General features: G+C 43.1%; 1 protein-coding gene across 1 annotated transcript; it reads right to left on the minus strand.

The window, feature by feature from the left end:
- Positions 1–3,231: 3,231 nt before the first annotated feature.
- bahd1 (bromo adjacent homology domain containing 1) lies at positions 3,232–8,261 on the minus strand. The gene is made up of 3 exons (XM_072486178.1): positions 8,140–8,261; positions 6,879–6,970; positions 3,232–5,851 (listed from the first exon to the last, which is right to left on the minus strand). Exons 1-3 carry the CDS (start codon positions 8,209–8,211, stop codon positions 5,665–5,667), a joined length of 351 nt encoding a protein of 116 aa, XP_072342279.1. The 5' UTR covers positions 8,212–8,261; the 3' UTR covers positions 3,232–5,664.
- Between the last annotated feature and the right edge of the window lie 1,484 nt (positions 8,262–9,745).

A 9,745-nucleotide genomic window follows, 5' to 3' on the forward strand; every position in this document is an offset into this window, starting at 1 on the left:
AAAACGCATATAAGCAACGTAGTCAATCGCTCTTGATTACTTCAAAGAACTCAATCAAGCTAGTCTGATACAATTGGCCTTCTTTATTAACCCATTTTTTTCAATTTCCAATTCATTTTGTTCTGGATTGATAGCACGGTAGCACAGTGGTTAGCACTGTTGCTTCACAGCACCAGGGTCCCAGGTTCGATTCCCACCTTGGGTCACTGTACAGAGTCTGCACGTTCTCCCCGTGTCTGGGTGGGTTTCCTCCCACAAGACGTGCTTGTTAGGTGAATTGGACATTCTGAATTCTCCGTGTACCCAAACAGGCGCCGGAGTGTGACGACTGGGGCTTTTCACAGTAACTTCATTGCACTGTTTATTGTAAGCCTACTTGTGACAATAAAGATTATCTATAAATGTCCTCATCAATCTTAAACTGACTTGACCTGCCCCTCTCACCTTTTGAGAAAGGGATGTAAATTTGCAATTATCCAGTCTTCTGGCAGCACTCCCATATATAGAGTTTACAGATTAAGAGCAGAGCCTCTGCAACTTCCACCCTTACTTCCTTCAGTAAATTACTATGCACCCAGCTGGAGTGGATGAAGTTTCTGATTTAAGCAGTCAACTTTTGAGATACCTCATTTTTAAAAAAATCTCCACTGAAGAAGAGAATTTTGACATTGCCACAATAAAGGAAGAGATAGTAAAGAAAGATGCAATGTAGTCTTTCAAATAATCTCTGCCTTCATTGAATGATTTTCTTGGTCACGATTCAGCTACATCCTTCCTTAGATTCCCTTTTACTATTTATGTTTATACAAAACTTTGGGTTCACTTATTTCGGCCATCAGCTAATCTAGACTCATCACTTTGTCCCTCACTTCTCTGTTCAGCTTGGTTCTCTACAGAATTAGTAAATTGGCATTTATAATAAACTTCCTTTTTGTGTTGCATTTTAGTCCCGATTTTATGTAATCCTTCCTCCTATTGGATTGTGCCTGCTGTATCCGATCTATACGCTCTTCGAAGGATTCTCATTGGCAAATGGCATAGTGAATAAGCAATCTTTCTTTCCAAATCCACCTGGGCCAGATCCACTTTCAACTCCAGTTGAGTATTTTCACATTTGATTTTGTCTTCGTCCTTTTCCATAACTACTTCAAATCTACTGATTGTGATCAATTTCCCAAAAGACTCAACAGTAAAATGCTTTATTTGCTCCACTTCATACTCCAAAATTTGATCCAGTTCTGCTACCTTCCTCAATGGCAGAAAACACAATCACCAAGAAAATTATCCCCCCCACCTTCCCTTTAACACAGTTGGCTAATTGAAGTTTTACATTATTATTCTGTATTTGTGCATTTTTCTGCAATTTCCTGACAAATCTGCTTCTCCCTTGCTCCTTTAACACTATTCGGTGGCAATGTTGTCCCCACCCAACATTGTAATGGTTCCTCTATTGTTAATTCATAGACGTCATCCCCTCTCGTGCTACAAATTTCTTTTTATTTTAAATTTACGTACCCAATAATTTTGTTCACCCTAATTAAGGGGCAATTTAGCATGGCCAATCCATCTACCCTGCACATCTTTTTGGGTTGTAGGGGTGAGACCCACGCAGATACGGGGAGAATGTGCAAACTCCACACGGACAGTGATCCAGGGCTGGGATCAAACTCAGGTCCTCAGCCCTGTGAGGCAGCAGTGCTAGCTACTGTGCCACAAGTTTCTTTGATCAATACTGTCACTATTTTTCCTTCATTACTTTTCTTGACTACCTTGCAGCCAAAAGTACCCATTCCTTCCCTTAGAATGGGATTTTGCTACTTCATCATAATCCTACATGATTTTTTTGCCTGCAGAACGCACCTTATTTCTATGCTCCAGGAATTTCTGTGCATGCACTTCAAACCCATCTTGGTCTGCCTTGCAATCCTCTCCCTCCCCCGGCGCCATCTACTCCCCCTATTTTTGAACTGTTCTTTGTTCTAACATCGTCTCTCATAGCCCTCTGTGCACCTTGTTTCTTCTCTCAAATGCTTCTTCCGGGTGCCGATTTCTATCCCAAGTTAATTTATACAGTCCCCCACATAGCCACTGGTTAACTTTCCAATGATGTCATTGGCCCAAACCTTTTGTGATGTAACCCATCCACCTTGAACAGATCATTCCTGTGCCATAGAACAGGTTCCAATGTCCCTGGAATCTAAAGTCTGCATCATTTCTCCAGCCTTTCATTATCTCAATTTACTCAACTCGGAATTAACACATAGCACTGGAGGTCTTGCGTTTTCATTTTCCACCAAGCTCCTGCAGTTTAAGATTGCAGGATTACACCTTTTTCCTTCCTACATCAGTTTGAAAATGGACAACTTCTGGCTTTAATCTTCCACCTCAAAAAAGTGTTCTGCACCCATTCAGTGACATTCTTTACCTCGTCAGTGAGAAGCCAACAGAGCATACAGGACTCACATTGTCAGATGCAGAAACGCCTGTCCATCCCTAACTATTGAATCCCTCATATGAACTGTATTTACACACTTGTGATGACCCCATTCTCCTCTCTCCCCCCACATGCAGTCAGAGAGGTTGTAGATATATTCTAAACTGCACACCTCCAGTGTCATCACCCTCAATTATTCAGCATTGGAAGCTTGTTTGTGTGCCACTCTCCTGGAAGATTCCTGTACTCCCAGGTTCTTGCAACCAATTGGATGGCCATTCAGTTACTATACCTCAGAACTGTGACTATGGGGTTACCATCTTCTGCAACTTGCACTCTAGGAAATGAAATTCTCAGCATCCTACATGCTCTGCGGGGCTCGACCTGGTCTTCCAGAAACCCAGAGTCACTGTTTAAGTAATTGGATGCACTCTCTGCCCAAGTGGCTATCCAGGACACAGTTGAAGTTCCCACATGACACAGGAATTGCAGACAATGGATCTCAGCTGTCCCATCATCTCCCCACACACACATTTAGTGTGACGGGCTGAATGGCCTACTCTTGGTTCCTGTGCATGTATTATATATTGTTATATCTAATCAATTAGATTGGTCATACGCGAGTTACCTTTTGCCCATGTTTAAATTACTTAGCACCTCCTTCCACCTCTGCACCAAATTCTACTTTCACCAAACCCCAGTCACCACTGTTTTCATAAATGTTTTAAACCCTTTAAGGCAGCTTCTTCCCAGGCTACGTTTGTTGAATCATTAAAAGAATAATTCCACACCAGTCATTAAGTGTGTGTGTGTTTTTAATTCCAAAACAAGCTGCAATGCTGTCATTTTGAGAGCATTTAGAATTGGAGATATGTACTCCACATTAACATCAGGTTCTGAGCACACAGATGAAGCTTCACATTTCATTCTTTGTTTCCGAGGAAGATTGTGTAGTCACTTCCACCTTGGCAATGCTTTTCTTGATCTGTTAAAGGCACAACTAAATGGCGGCATGGTGGTTAGCAGTGCTGCCTCACAGCTCCAGGGTCCCTGGTTGAATTCCGGCCTCGGGTGACTGTGTAGAGCTTGGACATTCTCCCAGTGTCTCCATGGGTTTCCTCCTGGTGCTCCAGTTTCCTCCCACAGTCCAATGGTGTGCAGGTTAGGTGGATTGGCTTTGCTAAATTGCCCCTTAGTGTCCAAAGGTTAGGTGGGGTTACTGGGATAGGATGGAGGCGGGGGCTTAAGTAGGGTGCGCTTTCCAAGGGCTGGTGCAGACTCGATAGATCGAATGGCCGCCTTCTGCACTGTAAATTCTATGATTAAGTTTCCACATTCTGTGTCTGCGGAGGTCTCATCCCCACACCCCAAAAAGATGTGAAGGTTAGGTGAATTTGTCACGCTAAATAGCCCCTTAATTGGAAAAAAAATAATTGGGTACTCTAATTTATTTTTTAAATAAATAATAAATAAATCAGGAAGTCTACTGGGGGAGCTGATTAACAGACTGAAGATCAATTTGGTGAAGGTTAGTGTCAGATTCCCGTGAAAAGTTCCATTACACGTCTTTCCATTCAGTTTATTCAACCTTTTCCTTTCCATTCATCATGGTCACTTTTAATCTCATGGACGAAGGAACTCTGTAATTCCACAGATGCCAGCAAAATTCCAGTGAAACATCAATATAATCGTCTTCAAAACTTTCTGCCTATCCAAAGTGATGGATTCACTTTATTTTGCTCACTTTTACAAAAGGTATTTACTGGTCTTGAAGTTCAACAAACATTAACCTCCTTTCTTCCATTTTGAATTTAGACAGGCTGGGATACTTCCAGCATTTTCCATGTTATTTCAAGAATGCCCAAATGGCGGTTGTGGATCAGGGTCACCAGGTCAAGTTCAAACCTCACTCCAGACACAATCCAGGTTGACAATCCAGAGTAATGTTGAGGGGGAGCTGCATTGCTGGGGCTGCTGTATTTCAGCTGAGATATTAAACAGAGGCCAGCTGCCCTCTCAAGTGGGCATCAAAGTATGCAAGGAGGCTGCAAGTCCTCGTCATACTTATCCCTCAACTGAAATTAGTAATTAAGAGCGAGCAGATTATCTAGTTATTACCTGACTGCAGTTTGTGGGAGCTCACTGTGCTCAATTTGGTTGCCGTGCTTCCTCTGAAATTTTAAATTACTTTGTTAGCTGCAATGTGTTTCGGAACAGTGAAAGGTGCTATAGAAATGCAGGTCGATTCCAGGGTCTCTAACATCCAATTACTCATTAGCAATGCCGAGCTGATGCTTTGCTGGTGTGAACCTGCTGACAGTTGTCAATCTCCATTTTAGATTCAAGGATGACCAATATTGGGCTTTTCTAGCAAGCTGCAAACAGAATCCTGGAGTGGGCTTGCTAAATGATGGGAGAAATGGCAGCAAAAGTAAATCCCAATGGTGATGGCAGAAACATCTTTAATTCTATGTGGCCAAAAGGCCTAACACTTCAAACATTATTAGAAACTTTCAAGTGAAAACATCAGGACATCAGTGAACATTTTTTTTTTTTTTTAAAGTCTCTTCAAACATAGCTATCAAACAAATCATATATTAATTTTTCTTCCTCAAAACTCAATACAATTTTTCTGAAATTTAATTCCAACAATTTTCTTTGTAATAATAATAATTAAAAAGAGGGAAGAGAGAAAGAATTTGGAATGTTATCCCAATTCAGACGTAAACATTTAAGTGCTGGCATTCATTGCCTGCCAACATGGAAATTGGGTAAGGGTCATTTGAGAAATAAATCAGTTTGGAATACAAGTGCAATTTTTTTTGTAATTTATAATTTTTTTAAAATCACAAAATGGGTCGGCAATCGCTTGGGAAGCAGCTCCCGTTGTTAGTGGTGATGGAGGACGAGCATGAGAAAAGTGACTCGAGTGTTCTGATGACATCGTCGAATTGATTAGTGCAGAAACCAGCGCTGTTTTCCAGGAGCAGGTTTTCGGGTCGGTCACTGTCCTTTGGTATACAGTCAGCGTGATTGAACAGGTCTTAAAAATTTCTCTAATTTATGTACATAAGGCAAAGGGGAAGAGTGTTTGTTGTCCACCAGGAAGGTTATGTGGAATCATATCTCCAGTCAAAAATCCATCGAAATCCATCATATGCATTTTCCTGTTATTACAGAGGTTTGTTTTCTAAGCCTGAGTTCCCTTGGAATTCGGGAAGTGCTATAACCTATTGCGGATTTTTCAGAGTTCGACCATGGCGGAAGTCATACACGTGCCTGCAAATAAAGACCAGATCCGGGTCGGTGTTTTCCGGGACCTTGCGATGGGGAGGAGTGGAGTATTCTTCAGAGGGAGGGACCACTGGTCGGTGGTCAGGGGCCCCCTCCTCTCGCCACTTTGCCAAGGCACAGAACCTGCAGAAGAGGATGGGAGGAAACATGAATGAAAACAGAGGTAGAAGTGGGTTGTCAGATAGGGTTATATACACCAGAACCCACCCACATTGCCCGACTGTCAGGCTAATACTGTGCACTGCAATCAGAAAAACGGAAACCATTTCCATTCAATGTTGGAGTTGGAATACAAAGGAGGAAGAAGTTAAGTTTCAGCAGTCCAGGGCCTTGGTCACAACCCAACTTGAATACTGCATCCGTTTTGGACACCAAAACACAGGTAAGAGACTTTGGAGTAGGTGGGGGGGCAGACTAACCAAAATTGTACACGGACTTGCCTAGAGGGTTATATTATGAGGATAGATTGCATAAACTTGGTTTTAGAAGATTACGGGGTGATCTGATCAAAGTGCTTACGATAATAATTGGGTAGATGTGGAGAAACCTTCTCCTCTGAAGAAATCAAGAACAAGGAGACAATATTAATCAGGAAGCACTTTTTCTTCTAAGACTGAGATTGATAGTTTGTTCGGTAAGGATTGCCCAGTAATATGGAATTGTGATACAATTCAGCCATGATATAACTGAATGTTGGAGCAAGCAGAATGAGCAGAATAGCCTACTTCAGTTCTCAAGTAAACTTGTACCTGGAAACTGATTGAAAAGAAAAAGGGAACTGTCCTCCTGATCTCCTATCAGTCCTAGATCCCCTCTGCACATCTCTAGATTACTAACCAACTCCCTGCAATAGATTTCCTGCCGCCTTTCGTATTCAGTCTTTTCTCTTATTCCTCATGTATTTATTTAACATCCCCTTCAATAAATCTATGCCATTCATCTCAACTATTCTATGTGCTAGGGAATGTCTCTAACCACTGAGTTTTCTCCTGAATTTCCTTTTGGATTTATTAGTGGTGATTTTATATTTATGGCCTTTGGTTTTAGACTTCCCATCAAGAGAGAACATTTCGATGAAAGTGTCCCATTGCTATGCTCTTTCCCACCACGCCCTCCCTGCCAAAGCACTAGAAAACCTGGAGTCACTCACCGGCAGTATTCAGAGAAGGTCAGCACATAGCATTTCTCCTCAATGCAGGCCACACTGTTCTCATCCTGATGCCGAGAAGCAAAGATCTCATTCTGTGGGAGAAGACGAGAGACAGGCTTTAAAAAAAAAAAACCTGCACTATACTGGCCTATTCAGCCACTTGTGCTCCAGTCCATTCCAGCAGCACATCGCCATAATGCCAAGGTACCCTTCGGTATGCTCACCATGGTCACTTGGATCGAAACAAGCTGCTCATGTTCCATGGATTAAAATGCCACATTCTGCAGGGAGGTAGGAGGGGGAAAAAGACCAGTTGTTATTCTGTACTTAGAAAGACCCTGTAAAGTCAGGGTCTTCTTAGATACAGAACTCTTTATGGATGGCCATCAGATACAAGTAGCTATCCTGCTTTAAATCGTATCTGTGCCTGGCTTCATCCTGAATTGCTTGCGATGATTGATCGGAGAAATTCTCCCCAATAGGCAGCCTCCAGTTTCAATAATGTTATTCTTCAGATCACCAGACCGTAAAATCTATTGGTGAAACAAGGTTGTAATGTGCCCAAAGGAGCCACTTGACACTGTAAGCTGCAGGAAAGGGAACATCTTGCTCAGTTGGGTGGCACTCATTTCCCGTTTTGACCAAATCAGAAGTTCCAAGTTCCACTCCATGAGTGCTGTATTATTAGGTGCCATCCTCCAGGTTGGGCATTGACCTGCTCTGTCTCCATGCTTGGGTTTTTTCTCAGCGCCCATGGATATTAGCATCGAGATTAGACCAACATATCTATCATTGCATGCCATTTCTGGGATCCTGCTATATTTAAAAATGGTTGCTGTCTTAGCCCACAATGTTGCATAATTCATTAGATGTGAAGTACTTCAGGATGTGATAAAAGGCACTTGAGTGCAAAGTCTTCCTTTTCCATCACCTCACCAAAAGCTAAAGATACAACCTCTCGCCTTCTACGTCAAGGTTTCATTACACATCAAATATAGTCGCAATAGCTTGAAAGTAAGCAGCACCAATGAAGACTGAAAGCCAAGACAATGCTGAACAGAGTATATCTACAACACACACACACACACACACGAAACAGGTACTGGGGAGAGTCTAATATAGCAAGAGGCAGAGGGCAGGAAGAGATGGGAGCAAGGCAAGAGGCCAATACAGGGCAGCAGAGGCACAGAGCAAGAGGCAGAGACAGAGGATTTAGAAGTGAATGCCTACAGACTCTGTAGGGAAGGTTGCTGATTCTCACCTCACAGTGAATGCTTGGATTTCTGCCTCCCTGGATGTGCTCAGGCCTGTAGTACCAGTAAAGGCTCATCATGAGTTCCCCTACAGGAAGAAAGCAATACTTTAATGAGTGGGCGCTCAGGCGAAGGCCCCAATAACCACTCAAATTTGCACAATGCTCCTGGCAGCTTCAGCTGCCTCCAGAGAATCACTGGGCTTCTCTACGACCAGCTTGGCTGGGTGTACTGATGCACTGGTTTGCGTTGCATTAGTTGATCTAAAGAATGAGCGTTTAGATTCCACCACGGAAATTTGAATCCAGTAAAACTATCAGCAGAAGTGACCATGAAGCTATCCGACTGTCAGAGGCCAAAATGGTTCACGAATATGTCCTTTAGGTGAGGAGATCCAGAGCAAGGTGCACGACTCTTAACGGTCTTTCTAATTGGCCTGGCAAGCCATTCAGTTGCATTGAACCTCTACTCTGCAGCAATTCAAGGCAACAGCCCACCATCACCTTCTCAGGGCAACTAGAGACACACCATGAATTGTGGTCTTTCCAGTGAAGCCAACATACAGAGCATGAATAAAAAGAGCCAAAACGCAATCCATCTCAATTAGAAGCCACACTAATCAAGGCAAAAAGCATCCATACAATCACGGAAGCAGAATATTTATAATCTTGAAGATGCTTTGTGCATTATTCCATACAGCACACATCTGCCAGAGAAACCAGCAATAGTATGAGGTTTACACGGCAAGGCGACATTTGTTGGGGGTGGTCACCCAGGTGTTGATAGAGAGGGGCAGTGGTATCACACAGATGCTGACAGAGGTCTCACACCCACATCTCAGGACAGGAAGGAAGTGAAATTTCCTGGAGCAACTGCCGACTGCCATCTGCAGCTTTACAAAGATCAAGGAGTTGAATTGTCAAAAATCATAAAAACAAGGAAAATCTGTAATGCATTTAACTTTAAATCATTATCCATTCCGCCCCGTTGAACGTTATAGCCTGAATCACTGCCCATTCCCTCGCTTTGAACACTGGGAGGTTTGCCTCAATCATTATCCATTCCCTCCCATTTAATTTAGGTTAAATGAATCATGTCCCATTCCCAGTGCTTTAACTTGGGATAATAACTTGCACTGCTATTATCATTCATTTATAGTATATAAATTTCAGTATATAATTTTAATAACAAAGCTCAGTAGTCGACTTCCGGTGGCACCCATGGAGTGAGTGGTCGCACACAGGGCAGCTCCTGTTGAAAGTGCAGTTGAAGGTCAGAGGAGAAGCTCTCTCCTCCTCCTCCTCCTCCTCCTCCTCCTCCTCCTCCTCCCCCCCCCCCCCCCCCCACACACACACACACCCAGACCCGGCAGAAGAAGGTGAAAGACCTGGCCAAGGAGCTAGAAGAAACTTGTGGCGCAGCAGTTATTGGAAAGATGGCGGAGGAGGAAGGCCAGTACAGGTGGAACAGTTGATGGCTTTTTAAAATCAGGAAAGAGTTCCACCAACAAAAAAAGCCGATGCAGGAGGACTGATCGAAGGGGCTGTAGCACCCCTGAAGGGCTCGACGGAGAGAGTCGAGAAGTGTTTGGAGGCACAGGGGTCGCAGATCTGG

This window comes from Scyliorhinus torazame, chromosome 2, assembly GCF_047496885.1.
Source record: "Scyliorhinus torazame isolate Kashiwa2021f chromosome 2, sScyTor2.1, whole genome shotgun sequence".
Taxonomy (NCBI): Eukaryota; Metazoa; Chordata; class Chondrichthyes; order Carcharhiniformes; family Scyliorhinidae; genus Scyliorhinus; species Scyliorhinus torazame.

What these genes read in the sequence shown, in the direction of transcription:
- bahd1 (XM_072486178.1), bottom strand. Translation starts at nt 8,211, where the DNA reads ATGATGAGCCTTTACTGGTACTACAGGCCTGAGCACATCCAGGGAGGC. An exon ending in ATCCAAGCATTCACTGTGAG is followed by an intron (nt 6,971 to 8,139) that starts GTGAGAATCAGC and finishes CTTCTCCCACAG; the next exon opens with AATGAGATCTTTGCTTCTCG. An exon ending in ACCTTCTCTGAATACTGCCG is followed by an intron (nt 5,852 to 6,878) that starts GTGAGTGACTCC and finishes CCTCTTCTGCAG; the next exon opens with GTTCTGTGCCTTGGCAAAGT.